Source organism: Pan troglodytes, chromosome X (genome assembly GCF_028858775.2).
Source record: "Pan troglodytes isolate AG18354 chromosome X, NHGRI_mPanTro3-v2.0_pri, whole genome shotgun sequence".
NCBI lineage: Eukaryota > Metazoa > Chordata > Mammalia > Primates > Hominidae > Pan > Pan troglodytes.
Window position 1 is genome coordinate 100247712 of NC_072421.2, and position 23280 is coordinate 100270991.

Sequence of the window (23280 nt, forward strand, 5' to 3'; positions counted from 1 at the left end):
TTCTTTGTAGATTCTCGATATTAGCCCTTTTTCAGATGGATAGATTGCAAAAATTTTCTCCCATTCTTTAGGCTGCCTGTTCACTCTGATGATAGTTTATTTTGCTGTGCAGAAGCTCTTTAGTTTAATTAAATCCCATTTGTCAATTTTGGCTTTTGTTGCCATTGCTTTTGGTGTTTTAGTCATGGGTAAAATTTTTTGATGAAGTCCATTTAATCTATTTTTTTTCTTTTCTTAATCTTGCTTTTGGTATTATATCCAAGAAACCATTGCCAAATCTAAGGTCATGAAGGTTTACCCCTATGTATTTCTATTAGTCCACTCTCACACTGCTATGAAGAAACACCGAAGACTGGTTAATTCATAAAGGAAAGAAGTTTAATTGACTTACAGTTTCACATTGCTGGGGAGGCCTCAGGAAACTTACAATCATGGCGGAAGGCAAAGGAGAAGCAGGCACCTTCTTCACAGGGTGGCAGTATGGAGTTAGTGCAAGCAGGGTAAATGCCAGACACTTACAAAACCACCAGATCTTCTGAGGCTCACTCATTATCACGAGAACAGCATGGGGGAAGCTGCCCTCATGATCTAATTACTTCCACCTGGTCCTGCCCTTGACACATGAGGATTATAGGGATTATGCAGGTTACAATTCACGATGAGATTTTGGATGGGGACACAGCCAAACCATATCTCTATTCTAAGAGCGTGATACTTTTAGCTCGTATATTTATGTCTTTAATCTATTTGGAATTAAATATTACATATGGTATGAAGAGGAGTCTAGCTTATTTTTTATTTCAGCAAAATATTCATTATATTACATAATCATGTAAGTTATATGCAGTGAAATCTCCCTTCCATGGTATGATACTTCAATAGATTAACCAAGTCCCCAAAATAGGTAGGAAGAAAAATATTGTATCCACTGGAACTGCAAGATGAACAGTATGTAGCCTTTTTACAAGACTTTTTTTACTTAGTAATATGCATTTAAGTTTCATCCAGATCTTTTCATGGCTTGATAGCTCATTTATTTTTAGTGGTGGATAGTATTCCATTGTCTGGATATGCCGCAGTTTATGTTAATCTAGTAGAGGACATCTTGGTTACTTCCAATTATTGGCAATTATAAATGAAGCTGCTAGAAACATCCATGTGCAAGTTTTTGTGTGGACATACGTTTTCAACTCACTTGCATGAATACCAAGGAGTTCCACTTTGGTATTATTTGCTAAGAGTATATTTAGTTTTCTAAGAAACCATGACCATCTTCCAAAGTGGCTATACCATGTTGCATTCCTACCAGCACTAAATAAGTTTCTGTTGCTCTACCTCCTTTGCAGCACTTGGTGGTGTCAGTGTCCTACATGTTGACCATTGTATTAAGTGTATAATGGTATCTCACTGTTGTTTTAATTTGCATTCTCCTGATGACATACAATGTGGAGCATCTTTTCATATGTTTATTTGCCATCTGTATATCTTCTTAGGTGAGGTGTCTGTTAAGGTCCTTAGCCCATTTTTTAATCCTGTTTGTTTTCGTATTGTTGGGTTTTAAGAGTTCTTCATATATTATAGATAACAGTTCTTTATCACATATGTCTTTTGCAAATATTTTCTCCTGGTTTGTGGCTTATCTTCTCAGATAACAGTGCCTTTCTCAGAGTAGAAGTTTTTACTTTTAATGAAGTCCCGCTAACCAATACCTTATTTCGTGAATCATACCTTTGGTATTATATTTAGAGAATTGTCACCATACACAAGGTAATCTAGACTTTTAGAAAATGTAACCATCTAGGAGCTGTAGTTTTGCATTTTACTTTTAGTTCTGTTATCCATTTTGAGTTAATTTTGTGACATGTGTAGAGTCTGTGTCTAGATTTTTTTTGCATGTGGGTGTTGAGTTGTTTCAGTATAATTTATTGAAAAGACTCTCTTTTCTCTGTTGTATTGCCTTTGCTCCTTTGTTAAAGATCAGTTGGCCATATTTACATGGGTCTGTTTCTGGGCTCTCTGTTCTGTTGCATTTATTCACCTGTCCTTTCGTTGATACCACACTGTTTTGATTACTATAGCTTTATAGTAATTTTTAAAGTTGGGTAGTGTTGGTCCAACTTTGTTCTTCTCCAATAGTGTGTCAGCTACTATGGGCCTTTTGCCTCTCCATATAAACTTTAGAATCAGTTTGTCAGTACTAACAAAACAACTTGCTGCAATTTTGGTTGGGATCGCACTGAATTTATAGATTAAATTTGGAAGAATTAATATCTTGACAATATTGAATCCTCCTATCCATGTACATGGAATATCTCTGCATTTATTTAGTTATTTTATTTCCTTCATCAGTGTTTCATAGTTTCACTCATATAGATATTGTGCATATTCTGCTAGATTTATACCTAAGTGTTTCATTTTTAGGTGCTAATGTAAATGTTATCATTTTTAAATTACAAATTCTACTCTCTCATTGCTCGTATTTAGGAAAGTCATTTTTAAAATATATTAATCTTGTATCCTGCAACGTTGCCATAATTACTTATCAGTTCCAGAAGTTTTTTTGTTGTTGTCAGTTCTTTCAGATTTTGTATATACACAGTCATTTCATCTGCACATGAAAACAGTTTTCTTTCTTCCCAGTCAGTATAACTTTAATTTCTTTTTTCTTGTCTTTATTGCATTAGCTAGGACTTCCATTATGATGTAGAAAAGCAGTGGTGAAAGGGAAAATATCTGCCTCATTCCTGATCTTACTGATAAATCAAGTTTCTCACCATTAAGTATGATGTTAGCTGTAGGTTTTTGGTAAATATCCTTTATCAAGTTGAGGAAGTTATCCTCTATTTTTAGTTTGCTGAGACAACTTTATTCTTTTATCTGTGGATATCTGGTTCTCTCATTACCACCACCACATATAGAGAACGGACAAGATTTTTAATAAATGGTGATTGTGTCCTCTATTAGTTTGTTTTCATGCTGCTGATAAAGATGTACCCAAAACTGGGAACAAAAAGAGGTTTAATTGGACTTACAGTTCCACATGGCTCGGGAGGCCTCAGAATTATGGCAGGAGGTAAAAGGCACTTCTTACACAGCGGGAGCAAGAGAAAAATGAGGAAGAAACAAAATCAGAAACCCCTGATAAGCCCATAAGATTTCGTGAGTCTTATTCACTATCACAAGAATAACACGGGAGAGACCAATCCCTGATTCAATTACCTCCCTCTGGGTCCTTACCATAACACGTGGGAATTCTGGGAGATACAATTCGAGTTGAGATTTTGGTGGGGACATGACCAAACCATATCATTTCACCCCTGGCCCCTCCAAATCTCATTTCCTCACATTTTAAAACCAATTATGTCTTCCCAGCAATCCCCCAAAGTCTTAACTCATTTCAGCATCAACCCAAAAGTCCACAGTCCAAAGTCTCATATGAGACAAGGCAAGTCCCTTCTGCCTATGAGCTTGTAAAATCAAAATCAATCTAGTTACTTCCTGGATAAAACGGGGGTGCAGGTATTGGGTAAATACAACCATTCCAAATGGGAGAAATTGGCCAAAACAAAGGGGTTACAGGGCCCATGCAAGTCTGAAATCCAGTGGGGCAGTCAAATTTTAAAGCTCCAAAATGATCTCCTTCGACTCTAGGTCTCACATCCAGGTCATGCTGATGCAAAAAGTGGGTTCCCACAGTCTTGGGCAGCTCTGCCCTGTGGCTTTGCAGGGTACAGCCTCCCTCCTGGCTGCTTACATGGGTTGGCATTGTCTGTGGCTTTTCCGTGCACACAGTGCAAGCCGTCAGTGGATCTATCATTCTGGGGTCTGGAGGATGGTGGCCCTCTTCTCACAGCTCCACTAGGTGGTGCCTCAGTAGGGACTCTGTGTGAGGGTTCTGACCCCACATTTCCCTTCTGCACTGCCCTAGCAGAGGTTCTCCATGAGGGCCCCACCCCTGCAGCAAACTTTTACCTGGGCATCCAAGCGTTTCTTACATCTTCTGAAATCTAGGCAGAGGTTCCCAAACCTCAGTTCTTGACTTCTGTACACCTGCATGCTCAACACCACGTGGAAGCTGCCAAGGCTTGTGGCTTCCACCCTCTGAAGCCACAGCCCAAGCTGTATGTTGGCCCCTTTCAGCCACAGCTGGAGCAGCTGGGACACAGGGCACCAAGTGCCCAGGCTGCACACAGCATGGGGGCCTTGTGCCCAGCCCACAAGAACACTTTTTCCTCCTGGGCCTCCAGGCCTGTGATGGGAGGGACTACTGGGAAGTTCTCTGACATGGCCTGGAGACATTTTTCCCATGGTCTTGGGGATTAACATTAGGTTGCTTGCTACTTATGCAAATTTCTGCAGCCGGCTTGAATTTCTTCCCATAAAATGGGTTTTTCTTTCTTATCGCATAGTCAGGCTGCAAATTTTCCAAACTTTTATGCTCTGCTTCTCTTATAAAACTGAATGCCTTTAACAGCATCCAAGTTACCTCTTGAATGCTTTGCTGCTTAGAAATTTCTTCTGCCAGATACCTTAAATCATCTCTCTGAAGTTCAAAGTTCTACAAATCTCTAGGGCAGGGGCAAAATGCTGCCAGTCTCTTTGCCAAAACATAACAAGCGTCACCTTTGCTCCAGTTCCCAACAAGTCCCTCATCTCCATCTGAGACCACCTCAGCCTGAATTTTATTTTCCATATCACTATCAACATTTTGGGCAAAGCCATTCAACAAGTGTCTAGGAAGTTCCAAACTTTCCCACATTTTCCTGTCTTCTTCTGAGCCCTGTTCCAACCTCTGCCTGTTACCCAGTTTCAAAGTCGCTTCCATATTTTGGGGTGTCTTTTGAGCAACACCCCACTCTACTGGTACCAATTTACTGTATTAGTTTGTTTTCACGCTGCTGATAAAGACATACCCGAGACTGGGAAGAAAAAGAGGTTTAATTGGACTTACAGTTCCACATGGCTGGGGAGGCCTCAGAATCATGGCAGGAGGTAAAAGGCACTTCTTACATGGCAGTGACAATATAAAAATGAGGAAGAAGCAAAAATAGAACCCCCTGATAAACCCATCAGATTTTGTGAGACTTATTCACTATCATGAGAATAGCGCTGGAAAGACTGGCCCCCATGATTCAATTACCTCCCCCTGGGTCCCTCTCACAACATGTGGGAATTCTGGGAGTTACAATTCGAGTTGAGACTTGGGTGGGGACACAGTCAAACCATATCAAGTCCCATCAATGGAATGTGAGTGGAAATGATGTGAGCATTTCCTCACCATGGATTTTAAGAAGGAAATCAACTACTTCTATTCTCCTTTTTCTCATTTGCTGGCTGGATGCAGGCTGTGGTGAGGCCCTATCATGATGAGGCAGGAAGTGATGGTTAGTTAATGAGAAACAACAACAAAAGGTAGTGTAGATTTCTCATTATTTTTTCTATTATAGAAAGCAATTTGACATTCCATTAATTTGTAATATTTATTGACATTGTGGAAATTCAGGTTTTCTTCTCCCTGTAAAGCTAATTAGCTCTCCTTGCCAGCTCCTATAGTTCTAAAAATCCTCAAGGGGTATTTCCTATGTCCTGAATTTTTGGGGTTTTCCTGTGATTCTTCCAGTTGTTGCTGCCATTCTAAGCTGTATTGCCAGGCACTTAATGTCCTCTAACTGTTCTCTCTAATTTTCCTAACTCCACCTATACACAGGGTTTTCATGATGTCAGATCTGAGTAGTAGTCAAAAGTTTAAATCCATGTTAGAAAGGAGGATATTTTCCTCTCTTTAGGTTATGCTTTATTAATGGGATCCTTACGCTGGAGCATTACAGAGTTTACTTAAAGACAGTTATTTCCTGGATATGTATAAACCTGCCTTTGCTATGACAGATATACAGTTGAGGGTTTGTGTTGGAATAGGCACAAATAGGAGTTCTATAATAATTTCAGTGTTGCTATTAGAATATCTATACTTCCCTAATGGCAAGGCATTGTTCATGGGCTAGGGTCCTTGTGCGTGACTTGGTTTTTCTTCAAGATTAATTCTCTTGAAGTAGACCCCACCCCAAATATGACCTGAAAATATTCTTGGGCCAGGCCTCCCCACCAATTCTGCAAATGTACCCTGTCTCAAGAAGTAGAGACAGGCTGAGATCTTTCCCATAGCATTTTCAGGCTACACTGAAAATAGACATCTGTTGGGCCAATTTCACCATATAGTTCACCAGACCAACCTCAGCCTAGTTATTCCTGACTACAGGGGACTTTAATTTCTGTGTACAACCTTTGAAACTTTGAGATAGAAGAAGGGGATACATTATAAGAAAACACAGGGTTTGGCTCAGCCTCGACCAAAAGAGAAGTCTCAGAAGGAAGCTTTGCTTGAGGCCCATAAAGGACAGTATAGAGGCAAGTAAAACTAAATAGGCAAAAACAAGTCCATGACCATGGTGATTGAGACAGACAAGAGGAGAACAGGCAAGTGATAGGCTGGTGTGCAAGTTCATGAGCATGCTTGGGGGTGGTGGGTGGGATTTGGAAGAAAACAGTGAGTATGATGAGTGAGCACAGTTGCATCTGTATCATGGACTTAATGCTTATAGATTATTTGGCTCTGACATTTAGATTTCAGTGGTAAGTCAGGGTTACACAGGTGCTAGTGTAGGCACTGAGGAGTAGAAAGATGACTGTTGCAATTTATTGAACTAGAATCAATTATAGGAGGAAATAGTGCTTAGCAGTCAGAGTATCTTATTTCAATCTTTTATTTGCTCAAAGGTTTTAAAAATAATAATCTATTTGATACATACCCATACAAAGCTAACATATGAAAAGCTTAAAGTAGGGCCTTTATCACTTCAATACATACTAACCAATACAAGACCATGTTTTCTAAGAGTACTGACAACAAATTGTCCAACACACATTTTAAAGTCTCACACAGTAAAATTTGTCAGCTTTTGGTAGAACCATTCCTCTGTCAGTAAATATCTTGGAATAAAGATCCTAGCACCTGCAGAATTACCACAGAAGCTTGTGCAAATGTGATTTTGGACATAATTATAAAACAGTAAAGGGGATTGGTGGCTGTATTGGTGAGATGAGCCCTAAAATATTTCTCAGAGACTGAAGCACAGGTAAAGAAAGGCAATGGGAATAGAATTCATCAGGATGGTGAGTGTATTCTGTTCCTACTCCTGCTATTGTTACCAACCAACACAGTGGGTGGGTTCAGTCGTTTGACATCAACCCCATGATCACAGCAAGGATTTAGTAAGGGGATTTATTACTTGTAACGAAGTAATGAGAACACCAGGGATACTTCCCAAAATAATGTCTCCCTGAGATGGGGGCTGGGTCAGGTTTTCATAAGCATTGGGTATTAAGGGTATATCCTGATGGCTTTGGATCTTACAATGAGGTGATGCTGAGAGGCATGATCTGACTGGATCCTGCCATCCAGTGTCCACTTCTTAATTCAGCCCTGGTCCTAATTCCAAACACTTACATTTTCCCTCTGATTGCATGCTTGGTTCATCTGAGGATGCTCAGGTAACATGATCTGAGGGTCCCCGGCAACTGAAAGACAACGCACAACTTTGTTATATAAAAGTTAAACCAGATAGGTCTGGTGCTGCTACCCTGTAACCAGTTACCATACATGGAATGGCTTAAAATAATACCAATTTATTATTATCTTACAGTCCTGGAAGGTTGGAAATCTTCAAAGGGCTTCACCACACTAAAATCAAGATGTTGCCAGAGGAGCTATCCCTCTGGCATTTCTAGGGAAGAATCTGTTTCTTTGTCTTTTCCAGGTTCTGGAGACAGCCTGTATTTCTTGGATCTTGGCTTCCTTCCATCTTCAAAGCCAACGATGACCAGTGTAGACTTTCTATGCTGCTTCAATCTGACATGGAGTCCCTGCCTTCCACATCTAAAGTACCCTTGCAATTACATTGGCCAAGATAACCCAGAATAATCTTAAATTAAACTCAGCTGAATAGCAATCTTAATGATCCTTTGTCAGGTAATATAAAATGGTACATGTTCTGGAGAACAGGACATGGACATCTTTAGGGGACCGTTACCTGCCAAACACAATGAGGGTAGTGTCTAAATGAGTTTTCAAATGGACAACAGTAACAACAGCAACTTGGTGTTTAACCACATTGCTCTGTCTGTCCCATGCAGGAAGCAGGGAAAGGAGGGGCTCAAGAGTAGAGGACGGATGTGGGGGTGAAAGAAGAGGATTCAAATGAGCCAGGTTGCTTTGTCTCGGGGAGGGGGGTGCACGGTGGGATCCTCTCCTGAGAATGACTGCTGAAACAATAGGTAGTTGTGGCAGGTGGCTGAGATCCAAGCTGGTTTGAATACCAGCCATATTTCCACACTGCCAAATATCATGGCAAGAGAAGACTTGACAGGGAACCGAAGAGAAGCCAGGACCATCCCTACCTGGCGGCATCAAAGAGAGAGGACTGTTATGACCTCCTGCGGGTCCTGACAGGGAAAGGTCCTCTTTTGGGGGCAACTGTGGGGACGGCGCAATGCCAACGTGAGCCACCATTTGAAATGAGAAACAGCGGTGTGGCAGAAAGAAATGAGTCTGGTGCAGACCAGTGGTTGGTTTCCTAGGGTTAGAGGTCTAGGTCTACCTTCTTTTAGAAGAGGGGCAGTGGTGAGTCCTTGATGGGAGCCCCCTGCCCCAGAGTTCACTTAAGAGCAGGTGTACCTTCCTCCCCTGCGTGGCTCCACGAAGCTGGGAAAGAAACGCACAGGACGACCACCCTAGAACCCCGGGCCTGTCTGGACTGAAATCGCCTCTCCCCTCCCACACTGCAGTGCTGACACCCCCTCTCCCATTAACATCCAGGAAGGAGGGTGAGCAGACTAGGGAGAGGGAGAGGGCAAACACCCAGCAGTCCTTATAGGGGGGCGGTTGGGGCGGGGGTGCAGACACACCAAGGGACGGTTTGGTATCCATCCGCTGCTCCCTCCAGCGCGGCTCTTCGCGACCTCGCGATCCTGTCCTCCGCCCGGCCCCGCAGCCGCCCGCCGGTGCCATATATTATAGCAGCGCCAGAAATGTGGTGGTCGTCGCCACGTTAGGGTCCGCGGGGTCCTCCTGAGGCAGCCTGGTGCCAACCCGCAGGCCCAGGCTGGGGCTCGTCCTGGCCCCGCCCACCTCTGGGTCGGAACTATGGTGGTTCTGTGAGGGGGGCGTCCTGCACTTTCGCGCCGTATCCCTCCGCCCCCCTTCCCGACACCCTCGCGGAGAGCAGTTCTTGCCGCATCCTGCGCAGCCCCTGCCCAGTTTGGTGCAGAGGCGTGGGGGGCGGGACTCGTCTTTGCCATTCGGATCGCTGGGAAAGCGGTGGGAATCCAACTGAAGAGCAGCCAGAGGAGAGCTGAAGAGAGGAGGGGGAGGCCGATGACCTGGGCTCTGGGCCTCTGAAGGCAAGTAGGGGTGCGTGAGGTGGGGGGCCGTGGTGTGGGGGTGGTCCGCCAGGGTGGACCGGCTGGCAACCTGCCCCCCGGACCCTGACAGCCTGGCAACGAGGAGACGATCCGTTCGGAGCTGGGCGCTAGAGAGAGGTGCGCAGTGCCCGAGATCCCTGGCTATGGGGAGGCGGTGACTGGTGCGGGCCAGGCCGGACCAAGGGCTGAGGGGCTGGCTCCAGAGGCACCGTCAGATCGTCTGGAGGAGAACCGCGCTGACCGCTTCCCAGCCAGCTTTGCAGGCGCCCGCGCGCAGCCCTCGACGGTTTCGGTACCGAGAGACGGCTGTGGGGGAGGCTCCTGCGGGAGAAATGGCCAAACGGGAGCCGTTTTGGGGGGCCCCCGGGAGGCAGTTGGGGGGCGCCTGGGGGGGCCCTCGTGGGCCAGCGTCCCAGCTCTGTGCCTAGCCCGCGGGAGGTGGGTCGCGTACGATGCTCCGGGCCCTGATTCCGGAAAGGGGCCTGTGGGGCCCCGTGTCCTGGGTGCTGTCCCTTCCCACAGACTCCAGGTTGATGTCAAAGTCTGTCTGCGCGGTAGGTCTGGCGTATTCTGACAGGACACAGTGAGCATCTGTAGAGGAGAGGCTTGAAATAAAGGAGGAGCACGAATATTCCCTGGATTTCTGGAGGTGTGTGGGGATGTGGGGTGGGTGCCAAACACTGGAGAACCGAATCGGGGTGGGGGACTGCGACCAGAGCAGGTCAGGCATCCAGGAGCACCTCTTAATCTTCCCCTCTCTAATGGTGTTCCAGGCGCTTCCCCCACCTTCCATCCCCACCTGCCTCCCCCACCGTCCTAAACTAGGGGCTTGAAAGGGTGAGCTTTGGAGGTAGGGGTGATGAGGGAGACATACTGACAAGTACCAATTCACGACCTGTTTTCTAGAATATGTGGCGCCCTTCCCCCATTTTATGCTGCGCAGAGCAAGGGGATGTGGCGCACCTAGTGGTGAATCCTCAGAATTAGAGAAGGGAGTAATGAGAAGAGTATGACGTCAAGAGAAGGAGTTGTTATCTCTAGAACCTTGAAGCAGGGCCTAAACAAAACGAGAATATTCCACCAGCAAAACCCCGAATGTTGAAAGACAGATATCAATAATATGGGGATTCTTATCCTTAGCGTTGGTCTCTCTACCAAGGGCTTTACTGCCACCCCTCATTTCCTGTCTTACTTTTTCATCTGTTTGTCCATAGGCCTGCTTTAAGGCTGGCCAGTTCTGCAAGAAAGGCAAGGAGGAGGAGACTGGCTCACACCTCTGGAGGTTGGTGAGAAGGGGGAAGGGGCAATTCAGGGGACAGTTGGAGAAAGAGAGCATGGCAGGTGACTTTGAGACCAGTGGGTGCAGACCCACTTCTACTCTGCTGGATTTGCACAGTGCCAGCATCCTTTTTATTTCTTGCAGGGGACATGAGATAGGTGTAGGTTGGGTTGTGACTCAGAAAGACCTGAGAGCAGGGACCAGGACACAGGAAACCATAGATACATTGAACCCTTGAATGGGAAGACAGATATTTGTCACAGGAGCCAGAGTGCTTGCCTATCTACCATTCTCCATTCTCTCCTGTATGTTTACTTGTCTGTAGGACCCCCTTCTGTCAGCTGTGGGGCTTGACACTACTTGAACAAGAAAAGGAGGGGGAAACTGCACCACATAAGTGAAGGTTGGTATGAGAGTGGGTATACTTTTGGGCGGGGTAGTGGAGACCAGCATGGGTCCGGGAGTGATTAGGGTCCAATCTGGGGACTTCTTGGCCCCTCCCATTGCCAACACACTTTCCCACCATTGTTGGACCTGTTTAATAGGAGGCAGCCGGTCCAGAGAGACTTTCTCAAAGCCCAGCTGTCCCACCTAGCATTCAACATCAGTCTCACTGCATATGTCTCTGCATGGGATGACATAATTGGAAGAGACTCAAAGCCCCATTTCATTCTCTCTCCCTAGATCCACCTCCAGTGGCTGCTTTGCTGGTGGTGGAGTTGCTGCTGACAACCACCCTCAACGGGTCTGCACCCATCCAGGAAATCTCTGTCTTCCTCAAGCTTGGTTGTGCCTGTTCTACACTCTATCTGTATTATTGAATTACTGACTGAGACTGTGTTTGGGAAGGAGGCTGAGTGACTACTGGACTGGATATTGACTCTAACTCTTGTTTCCAAGCTTATATCCTCAATCACCTAAAGATCAGAGTGTGAAGAAACAAACCTGTGACAGATCTGTGGTTGAGGTTTAGACTGGGGGAGGAGTATAGTACTGGACTTTCTTTGTAACTTGTACCATGACTGGGGCAGAGATTGAGTCTGGTGCCCAGGTCAAGCCTGAAAAGAAGCCTGCGGAAGAGGTTGTAGGTGGGGCTGAGATAGAGAATGATGTCCCTCTGGTGGTCAGACCCAAGGTTAGGACCCAGGCCCAGATAATGCCTGGGGCAAGGCCCAAGAATAAGTCCAAGGTTATGCCTGGAGCAAGCACCAAAGTTGAGACAAGTGCAGTGGGTGGGGCACGCCCTAAGAGTAAGGCCAAGGCAATACCTGTTTCACGATTTAAGGAAGAAGCCCAGATGTGGGCTCAGCCCAGGTTTGGTGCTGAAAGATTGTCTAAGACAGAGAGAAACTCCCAGACCAATATCATAGCCTCTCCACTTGTCAGTACTGATTCTGTCTTGGTTGCTAAAACAAAGTACCTGTCTGAGGATAGAGAACTGGTTAATACAGACACTGAGAGCTTTCCTAGAAGGAAGGCCCATTACCAAGCAGGATTCCAGCCTTCTTTTAGGTCAAAGGAGGAGACCAATATGGGGTCCTGGTGCTGTCCTAGGCCTACATCCAAACAAGAAGCCTCTCCTAATTCTGATTTCAAATGGGTAGACCAATCTGTGAGTTCCTTGTTCTGGAGTGGAGATGAGGTCACTGCAAAATTTCATCCTGGGAATAGGGTAAAAGACAGTAACAGATCCATGCACATGGCCAATCAAGAGGCTAATACCATGTCTAGGTCCCAAACTAACCAGGAGCTCTATATTGCATCTAGTTCTGGTTCTGAGGATGAGTCTGTTAAGACACCCTGGTTCTGGGCCAGAGATAAAACCAATACCTGGTCTGGGCCCAGGGAAGATCCCAATAGCAGGTCCAGGTTTAGGTCTAAGAAAGAAGTCTATGTTGAATCAAGTTCTGGATCTGAGCATGAAGACCATTTGGAGTCCTGGTTTGGGGCTGGAAAGGAGGCCAAATTCAGGTCCAAAATGAGAGCTGGGAAGGAGGCCAATAACAGGGCCAGGCACAGGGCCAAGCGAGAAGCTTGCATTGATTTCATGCCTGGGTCTATAGATGTAATTAAAAAAGAGTCCTGTGTCTGGCCTGAAGAAAATGCTAATACCTTTTCAAGGCCCATGATCAAGAAAGAGGCCAGGGCCAGGGCAATGACAAAGGAAGAGGCCAAAACCAAGGCCCGAGCCAGGGCCAAGCAAGAAGCCAGGTCAGAGGAGGAAGCCCTCATTGGGACCTGGTTCTGGGCTACAGACGAGTCCAGCATGGCAGATGAAGCCAGCATAGAGTCCAGTCTACAAGTGGAGGATGAGTCCATAATTGGGAGTTGGTTCTGGACTGAAGAAGAGGCCAGTATGGGGACTGGGGCTAGCAGTAATTCCAGACCAAGGACTGATGGGGAGCATATTGGTGATTCCTTATTTGGGGCTAGGGAAAAGACCAGTATGAAAACTGGGGCTGAGGCCACCTCTGAATCTATACTAGCAGCTGATGATGAACAGGTCATTATTGGTTCCTGGTTCTGGGCTGGTGAAGAGGTCAACCAAGAGGCTGAGGAAGAGACCATTTTTGGGTCGTGGTTCTGGGTCATTGATGCGGCCAGTGTGGAATCTGGTGTTGGGGTCAGCTGTGAGTCCAGGACAAGGTCTGAGGAAGAAGAGGTCATTGGTCCCTGGTTTTGGTCTGGAGAACAAGTTGATATAGAGGCTGGAATCGGAGAAGAGGCCAGGCCAGGAGCTGAAGAAGAGACAATATTCGGGTCCTGGTTTTGGGCTGAAAACCAGACCTATATGGATTGTAGGGCTGAAACTAGCTGTGACACCATGCAAGGGGCTGAGGAGGAGGAGCCCATTATTGGGTCCTGGTTTTGGACCAGAGTAGAAGCTTGTGTGGAGGGTGATGTCAACAGCAAGTCTAGCCTGGAGGACAAGGAAGAGGCCATGATACCATGTTTTGGAGCCAAAGAAGAGGTCAGTATGAAGCATGGGACTGGTGTCAGATGCAGATTTATGGCAGGGGCTGAGGAGACCAATAATAAGTCTTGCTTCTGGGCAGAAAAAGAACCCTGTATGTATCCTGCCGGTGGAGGAAGTTGGAAGTCTAGGCCAGAGGAGGAAGAGGACATTGTCAATTCATGGTTCTGGTCCAGAAAATACACAAAGCCAGAGGCCATTATAGGGTCCTGGTTATGGGCTACAGAAGAGAGTAATATAGATGGGACTGGAGAAAAGGCCAAGTTACTGACTGAAGAGGAGACCATAATCAATTCCTGGTTCTGGAAAGAAGATGAAGCCATTTCAGAGGCTACTGACAGAGAAGAGTCCAGGCCAGAAGCTGAGGAGGGGGACATTATTGGTTCTTGGTTCTGGGCTGGAGAAGAGGACAAACTAGAGCCAGCTGCTGAGACTAGAGAAGAAGACAGGCTAGCAGCTGAGAAAGAAGGTATTGTTGGGTCCTGGTTTGGGGCCAGAGAAGAGACCATTAGAAGAGAGGCTGGGTCTTGCAGCAAATCCAGTCCTAAAGCTGAAGAGGAAGAAGTCATTATTGGGTCCTGGTTCTGGGAAGAAGAGGCCAGTCTGGAGGCAGTGGCAGGAGTCGGCTTTGAGTCAAAGCCTGGGACTGAGGAGGAAGAAATCACTGTTGGGTCCTGGTTCTGGCCTGAAGAAGAAGCCAGTATACAGGCTGGATCTCAGGCAGTAGAGGAGATGGAGTCAGAGACTGAAGAGGAAACCATTTTTGGGTCCTGGTTCTGGGATGGAAAAGAAGTCGGTGAAGAAGCAGGACCATGCTGTGTATCCAAGCCAGAGGATGATGAAGAGATGATTGTTGAGTCCTGGTTCTGGTCTAGAGACAAAGCCATTAAGGAAACTGGAACTGTGGCCACCTGTGAGTCCAAGCCAGAAAATGAGGAAGGGGCCATTGTTGGGTCTTGGTTTGAGGCTGAAGATGAGGTAGATAACAGGACTGACAATGGAAGCAACTGTGGGTCCAGGACATTAGCTGATGAAGATGAGGCCATAGTGGGGTCCTGGTTCTGGGCAGGAGATGAGGCCCATTTTGAATCAAATCCTAGTCCTGTGTTCAGGGCCATTTGCAGGTCCACGTGTTCAGTTGAACAGGAGCCTGATCCTTCACGCAGGCCTCAGAGTTGGGAGGAGGTCACTGTTCAGTTCAAGCCTGGTCCATGGGGTAGGGTCGGCTTCCCATCTATAAGCCCCTTTAGATTTCCGAAAGAGGCAGCATCTTTATTCTGTGAAATGTTTGGGGGCAAACCCAGGAACATGGTACTTAGCCCAGAAGGGGAAGATCAGGAATCTTTGCTTCAGCCTGATCAGCCTAGTCCTGAGTTCCCATTTCAGTATGATCCTTCCTACAGGTCAGTCCAGGAAATTCGAGAGCATCTTAGGGCCAAGGAGAGTACAGAGCCTGAGAGTTCATCCTGTAACTGCATACAATGTGAGCTGAAAATTGGTTCTGAAGAGTTTGAAGAACTCCTTTTATTAATGGAAAAAATTCGGGATCCTTTTATTCATGAAATATCTAAAATCGCAATGGGTATGAGAAGTGCTTCTCAATTTACCCGAGATTTCATTCGCGATTCAGGTGTTGTCTCACTTATTGAAACCTTGCTTAATTATCCGTCCTCCCGAGTTAGAACAAGTTTTTTGGAAAATATGATTCTCATGGCCCCACCTTATCCGAATCTAAACATAATTCAGACATACATATGTAAAGTGTGTGAGGAAACCCTTGCTTATAGCGTGGATTCCCCGGAACAGCTGTCTGGAATAAGGATGATTAGACATCTCACTACTACTACTGACTATCACACACTGGTTGCCAATTATATGTCTGGGTTTCTCTCCTTATTAGCTACAGGCAATGCCAAAACAAGGTTTCATGTTTTGAAAATGCTACTGAATTTGTCTGAAAATCTTTTCATGACAAAAGAACTACTCAGTGCTGAAGCAGTGTCAGAATTTATAGGCCTTTTTAACAGGGAAGAGACAAATGACAATATTCAAATTGTTCTTGCAATATTTGAGAATATTGGCAACAATATCAAAAAAGAAACAGTGTTCTCTGATGATGATTTCAATATTGAGCCGCTTATTTCTGCATTCCACAAAGTTGAGAAATTTGCTAAGGAACTGCAAGGCAAAACAGACAATCAAAATGACCCTGAAGGGGACCAAGAAAATTAGTAATGGTTAATTGCTGGCCTCAGATTGTCCTTATGTTCCTGAGTTATGATCCTTGAGTAATGCTTTGATTTTAACAGTTGGTTCTGTGTTGCAACATATATCTTTAGTGCTGACACTAACTTTGTCCAACTCTGTCTGTAAGCTGGAGCATTTTTCTGATGCCAACTGAATATTAGAGCTGAAAACACATTTGTTGATATTTGTCTTGTCCACATTGTGATGTTCAGTATTTGAGCTTATAGTGAACTGAGCAATCATAAATAAGCCACCCTTCTGATTGTCGTTCTACTGTATATATATATATTTGAGTGTTGTTTGTGTTTCAATAAAGTTCTATGTTAAAGTTGGCAGAAATCACCCTTCTTCTTGAAATTAAAATACAGACCCAATGATAACACATGAACACACATAGAGATAATTAATATATGAATAATATGTTCCTTTCAAAAGTTTTTTTCTCAGCTTTAAACGCAAAAATTACCAGGGGCTGCTATGTAGGGCATACTTCAGAGAAAAAGTAGCTACTTCGGTTGGACTCTGAAGTTTGGGAAAGATATTGGTGGTGTAAAAAAAAAAAAAAAGCATGGAGTTAGGAAAAATTTTCCTATGGGAGTGAGGTATCCTGTTTGCCTAGAGTGAGTGAGAGGAATATATTGAGCAACATAGAGGATGACATAAGTTTTAAAGAGCTGAGGATTTGCATTTTACAGCTCAAAGTACAACTGCTGCTTCCATACTACCTAAAGGGCAAAAGAATAAGACAGGAAAGCATAGGGATTTGATTGAGTCAGGAAGACAATTTAATCATGATGGTACCATGGTAAGTGTTAAGGCAACATCATACAGCCATTAAACATGATGATGTATAGGGTTTTAGGAAAAGCCCTGACATTTTTGATATTTCATATAATAGAGAACACTGGTGTCATACATGGAAAGTATGATCCCATTTGAAAAATAAATGTGAATAAATTGACCAAACTCATGTGAAGTGTATATTATTTAATAATAGAAAATTCTACAATGATATAAAATGTATCAAAGGAATGAAGAGGTAAGAGAGACTACAATTTCAGAAGAACTGGCTTGTCAATTAAAAATTAAAAATTAAAAAGTATTTAAAGGACCAAACTGTAAAATTGCCAAAGTTCCTGAGTTCATCCCACATGTATTTTTACATTTAAAAAGGTTGGAACATATATGTTCAGACAGTAGCAAGAGACAGGGATAAAGTCGGTTTGGGGAGAGAGTCCAGGATAACAGGAAATATGCAAAGTTTTATTTTCTCAGGAAAAAAAAATAGAAACAGTGACCCTTTTACATTTTGTTTGCCTCAGGATGCAAAGGCTTTTTCCCACCTGATCTTATTTCTCATTACTTCCTATTTCTGGTTCATTATAAATGATATAAATTAAATTCCAATAAGATGTTAGTTTGCTAAGGTTTACGAAAGTAGGGCAAAGTGGCAGTTTTGCCTCCCTTCACAAATCAAAAGTTTTAACAGGGATCATCCTGGTGGTGCAAATTGGAGTTTGAATGTTTGTTTTGCTTACCAGCATTTTTCAAGACAGATCTTGAGTGTGTTTTAGTATGTCGCTCTAGTCGTATACAAAATATCACAAATCACTTCATCTCCCCAATCCTCATCGAATGTTCCTCGCCAGCCCAGTGGTCCTCCAGAGCAAAGCCCGGCCTTCCTTCCAGCTGTCTGGGCCAGGAGCTTGAGGGTCTTCTAGCAAGCACCCCGGAGGCTGTCTTCTGACTGTCATCCAGGGCTGTGGCGAACTAGCGGACTGCGCAGTCACGTGGAGGGGGGAGGGGCTGACGGTGGGTCATGTGACCAGGCTCTGGGTTGAGCCGGCCTAGAGGAGTGTTTTCTTACACCCAGAAAGTACAGGAAAGGCAGACGACAACTGTGCTCCGCAGAGCGGGAGGTGGGGGGAACGGCGGAATATTAAGGTGGATAGGTGTCTCTCCATGCTTCATCAGCCTGAAAACTAATTTCTCAGGCGACCGGAATTACAGCATTTCTTGGTAGAGGAAACTATCCCTCAGCCAACCGCTAGCGGTCTTAGACGGTCTGTCTTTTGTCCAGGAGCTCAAGAAGCAGACTCTACCTGCCCGAGGCGTTCGTGAAGAGAAGCAGCTGTTGCTATTGGAGGAGGTGGGTGCAAGGACGGCAGATGCCATCCCTGAGAGGCGGTGACTGAGACTAGATGCGGGTACAGGTAGTGCCTCGGATCCCCGGGCTGCCTCCTGCCTTTTGAACATCCCAGGGGTCCCAGCCCAGCGCCCTGTGTTTCTATGTGTGGGTGGGAGAGGTGGGCATATGGATGGAGTTGGCTTCAGGGGAGCCCAGAGAGGGGAAATGGTGAAGTGACAGTTCGTGAACACGTGTGGTGCTGGATCAGGAAAGGTAAGGGTGGGGATGGGAACCATGGACTATGCTACTGCTGTCTTCCTCCCACCAAGTAGGCACTCACTCTGCTCTCTGTCAGTCTGTTTACTGGCAGTATTCAGGCAGTGGGGATGGCTGATACCAGCTCAAAACTGGCGGAGGGTGGAGGAGGGCAGAAGAGAACACATACATCTGCCTTTTGCTCCAAGGCTCCAGCTGGCTGGGGATGCAAGAGAGGAATGAACCTCAATCCAGGCAGTTCTAGGAAAAGAAGGAGGAGACATAGACTCGAGGGGAGGAAACCTAGATGCTGTGGGCCCTTCACTTAGGATTTCTCATTAGGATACTCCAAGCTTCTCGACCCCCAAGGGGATTCCTGGATCTCAGCCCCATGCAGCAGGATCTCATTCCCATTGAGGGACACAAAGTGGGTTGCTGTTCCATGTGATGCTCTCTCTCCCTGCTGTCTTGGGCCTCAGAGGAGGGTCTGGGGACCACCTACAGAAACTGCTTCATGGATAGTCTCATAGGTTCCCCTCTGCATACCCTTTGCTCTCTTGTGTTGTGATCTCTGCTCATTCCTTAGGACGTGTTTCTTTGGTCCCATTCCAGGTAGCAGCCCCATGGTAAGTCCTTCTCCTCTTTCACATTGAGTATTCTCCTTTCCCCCTGCCCCATGCATCCACTGGGTACCAAGTGAAAGAAAATGGTTCCTCTACCCACAATACTTCTGGGATAGAATGTGTGGATTTTTCACACCAAGCAATTCTTTTATTCTTTGAGGACACCAGCTAGGTATCCTACAATTTAATTCAATTCTGACACTACCCAGAGTTAGTGCAGACTTCTCTGGTTAAGGGCTCATTCCCATAAGACTGCCCTCCCCCACTTCAGACAACAGTCACAAGTAATGGATCTCCATGTCACCCACACTTCTGTCTGACTTAGCTACTAGTTGGGAGTTCTCACAACCCCCTCCTCAGGTTCAATAATTTGCTATAAGGGCCCACAGAACTCAGGGAAATGCTACTTCCTATTATTGGTTCATTATAAAGAATATAAATTAAAAGCCAGATGAAGAGGTACATATGGCAAGGTCCAGAAGGGTCCCAAATGCAGAAGCTGCCATCCATGTGGATTTGGGGTACACCACCTTCCCAGAATATGAATGAGTTCACCAACCTGGAAAATCTCAGACAGTTAGGGTTTTTGTAGAGGTTTCATTGCATAGATATGATTGATGAAATCATTGACCATTGGTGATTAGCTCAATCTCCAGCCCCTGTCCTCTCCTTGGAGGTCAAGGGGTGAGGCTGAAAGTTCCAACCCTCTAATCATGTCTTAGTGGGGGAGGGGGAACATGGACATCCACCTTTTGCTCCAAGGCTCTAGCTGGCTGGGAATCCAAGGGAGGAATGAACCTCAATTTTCAGCTCTAGGGAAGAAAGGAGGAAACAGAGACTCAAGAGGAGGGAACCTAAATGCTTTGGGTTCTTCACATAGGAATTTTCATTGCGATACTCTGTGTTTCTCAACCCCCAAGTAGATTTCTGGATCTCAGCCTCAGGCAGCAGCATCCTGAGGATCTGCCCTGGATATGAGGTCCTGAAAGGACCCAGTCTCAAACTGTGCTCTCAACAGTTCGTTTTCATCTAATGACAAGGGTTGCTGCTCCATCTGATGCCCCCTCCTCCTAAAGTCCAGGGCCTCAGAAGAGGGTCTTTCTGAGAACCACCTACAGAGACTGTCTTACAGATTCCCCTCTGTAGACCCTTTGCTGTCTTCCTTGTTTCAGTTTTATAGCCAATGCTTTAGACTTGGTGATTTGCACCTATTCTTGGTGACATCTCCTAGTTGGTGTTGAAGCCTTTTGGTCATAGCTCAGGTCTATGAGATAGCCACATGATACCAAATTCTTTTAGGAGAATATATTAGAAAAAATAAATTATATTGGTCCTATTAACCTCTATATTTTTTGCATTTTACAGATTTGAAGCCAACTCATAAATGTCTTCCACATTATTTTTTACAGCTGCATATACTTTATTGTGTCACTACCATAATTTATTTACTCACTTTCCTATGAGTGGACATTTGTTTCTAATATTAAGCTAGTACAAATAATACTGGAAGGAATAACCTTGTGAAAATATACAGTATTTTTTCCAGCACCATTTATTAAATAGGGAATCCTTTCCCCATTGCTTCTTTTTCTCAGGTTTGTCAAAGATCAGATAGTTGTAGGTAAGTGGTGTTATTTCTGAGGGCTCTGTTCTGTTCCATTGATCTATATCTCTGTTTTGGTACCAGTACCATGCTGTTTTGGTTACTGTAGCCTTGTAGTATAGTTTGAAGTCAGGTAGTGTGATGCCTCCAGCTTTGTTCTTTTGGCTTAGGATTGACTTGGCGATGCGGGCTCTTTTTTGGTTCCATATGAACTTTAAAGTAGTTTTTTCCAATTCTGTGAAGAAAGTCATTGGTAGCTTGATGGGGATGGCATTGAATCTGTAAATTACCTTGGGCAGTATGGCCATTTTCACGATATTGATTCTTCCTACCCATGAGCATGGAATGTTCTTCCATTTGTTTGTATCCTCTTTTATTTCCTTGAGCAGTGATTTGTAGTTCTCCTTGAAGAGGTCCTTCACATCCCTTGTAAGTTGGATTCCTAGGTATTTTATTCTCTTTGAAGCAATTGTGAATGGGAGTTCACTCATGATTTGGCTCTCTGTTTGTCTGTTGTTGGTGTATAGGAATGCTTGTGATTTTTGTACATTGATTTTGTATCCTAATGGTGCTGGGAAAACTGGCTAGCCATATGTAGAAAGCTGAAACTGGATCCCTTCCTTACACCTTATACAAAAATCAATTCAAGATGGATTAAAGATTTAAACGTTAGACCTAAAACCATAAAAACCCTAGAAGAAAACCTAGGCATTACCATTCAGGACATAGGCGTGGGCAAGGACTTCATGTCCAAAACACCAAAAGCAATGGCAACAAAAGCCAAAATTGACAAATGGGATCTAATTAAACTAAAGAGCTTCTGCACAGCAAAAGAAACTACCATCAGAGTGAACAGGCAACCTACAGCATGGGAGAAAATTTTCGCAACCTACTCATCTGACAAAGGGCTAATATCCAGAATCTACAATGAACTCAAACAAATTTACAAGAAAAAAACAAACAACCCCATCAAAAAGTGGGCGAGGGACATGAACAGACACTTCTCAAAAGAAGACATTTATGCAGCCAAAAAACACATGAAAAAATGCTCATCATCACTGGCCATCAGAGAAATGCAAGTCAAAACCACTATGAGATATCATCTCACACCAGTTAGAATGTCAATCATTCAAAAGTCAGGAAACAACAGGTGCTGGAGAGGATGTGGAGAAATAGGAACACTTTTACACTGTTGGTGGGACTGTAAACTAGTTCAACCATTGTGGAAGTCAGTGTGGCGATTCCTCAGGGATCTAGAACTAGAAATACCATTTGACCCAGCCATCCCATTACTGGGTATATACCCAAATGACTATAAATCATGCTGCTATAAAGACACATGCACACGTATGTTTATTGCGGCATTATTCACAATAGCAAAGACTTGGAACCAACCCAAATGTCCAACAATGATAGACTGGATTAAGAAAATGTGGCACATATACACCATGGAATACTATGCAGCCATAAAAAATGATGAGTTCATGTCCTTTGTAGGGACATGGATGAAACTGGAAACCATCATTCTCAGTAAACTATCGCAAGAACAAAAAACCAAACACCGCATATTCTCACTCATAGGTGGGAATTGAACAATGAGATCACATGGACACAGGAAGGGGAATATCACACTCTGGGGACTGTGGTGGGGAGGGGGGAGGGGGGAGGGATAGCATTGGGAGATATACCTAATGCTAGATGACGAGTTAGTGGGTGCAGCGCACCAGCATGGCACATGTATACATATGTAACTAACCTGCACAATGTGCACATGTACCCTAAAACTTAAAGTATAATAAAAAAAAAATGTAAAAAAAAAAAAAAAGAAAATATACAGTATTTTTGTATGTTTGGACGTGTATCTTCACAGATTCCTAGATCTGGTGCTGGTAGGTCAAATAATAAGTGCATGTGTGTAGTTTTATTAGGCATTCTCAAATTTCCCTGGAAAGGGGTACTATAAGTATTTACTGCCACCAGCAATATATGTGAGTATCTGTTTTACTACATCCTTGTTAATCAGTTTCTCATTATTCTTTTGACGTTTGTAGAGTATCTGATGATTTAACCTCTCTCATTCCTGATGTTACTAATTGTGTCTTCTCCTTCTCTCTCTTTTTAAAAATTTTTCTGCCTAGAGGGTTATCAATTTTATTGACCATCTCAATGAACTAGCGTTTAGTCTTATTGATTTTCTTTATTGTTTTACTGTTTTCTATTTCCTTGGTTTCTCCCTTCATATATATTATTTTTTTTGTTTACTTGGTGTTTAAGTTACTCTACTTTTTCTGGTCACTTAAACTAGAAACTGAGGCCATTGATTTGAGACCTTTCTTCTTTTCTAATATAGGGATTTTAGTACTGCAAATTTCCCTCTAATACTACTTTAACTATATCTCACAATTTTTGGTGTGTTGTGTTTTCATTTTTCTTCAGTTTGAAATTACTTACTGATTTCTCTTTGAGTTTGTTCTTTGATGCAAGAGTTAGTTATTTAGATGTATGCTGTGTAGTTCTCAAGTATTTGGGGACTTTTCCAGTTATTGATTTCTAATTTAATTACGTTGTAGCCAGAGAACATACTTCGTGTAACTTGAATCCTTTTAATTTACTGAGACTTCATTTATGGTCCAGAATATGGTCTACCTTGATAAATATTCTATGTGTACTTGAAGGGAATGTGTATTCTTCTGT

General features: G+C 44.2%; 2 protein-coding genes across 6 annotated transcripts in view; both read left to right on the plus strand.

Moving 5' to 3' along the window:
- The window catches only part of GPRASP2 (G protein-coupled receptor associated sorting protein 2), a 118140-nt gene that overhangs the window by 41192 nt on the left and 53668 nt on the right, over positions 1–23280 (plus strand). The window lies entirely within an intron of this gene.
- Positions 9011–16316, plus strand: GPRASP1 (G protein-coupled receptor associated sorting protein 1). Of its 5 annotated transcripts, XM_016942768.4 has the most exons (6): positions 9242–9456; positions 9548–9594; positions 10036–10126; positions 10692–10759; positions 11082–11159; positions 11441–16316. In XM_016942768.4, the coding sequence occupies exon 6, from the start codon at positions 11775–11777 to the stop codon at positions 15960–15962; it is 4188 nt and encodes a 1395-aa protein (XP_016798257.2). In that variant the 5' UTR covers positions 9242–9456; positions 9548–9594; positions 10036–10126; positions 10692–10759; positions 11082–11159; positions 11441–11774; the 3' UTR covers positions 15963–16316. The 5 variants fall into 5 exon arrangements, with proteins under 5 accessions (XP_016798256.2, XP_016798257.2, XP_063660873.1 ...); XM_016942767.4 differs by lacking the exon at positions 9548–9594 and having other exon boundaries at positions 9011–9456; XM_063804803.1 differs by lacking the exons at positions 9548–9594; positions 10692–10759 and having other exon boundaries at positions 9344–9456.

Coding starts and splice junctions, on each gene's coding strand:
- GPRASP1 (XM_016942767.4), top strand. CDS start 11,775: ATGACTGGGGCAGAGATTGAGTCTGGTGCCCAGGTCAAGCCTGAAAAG.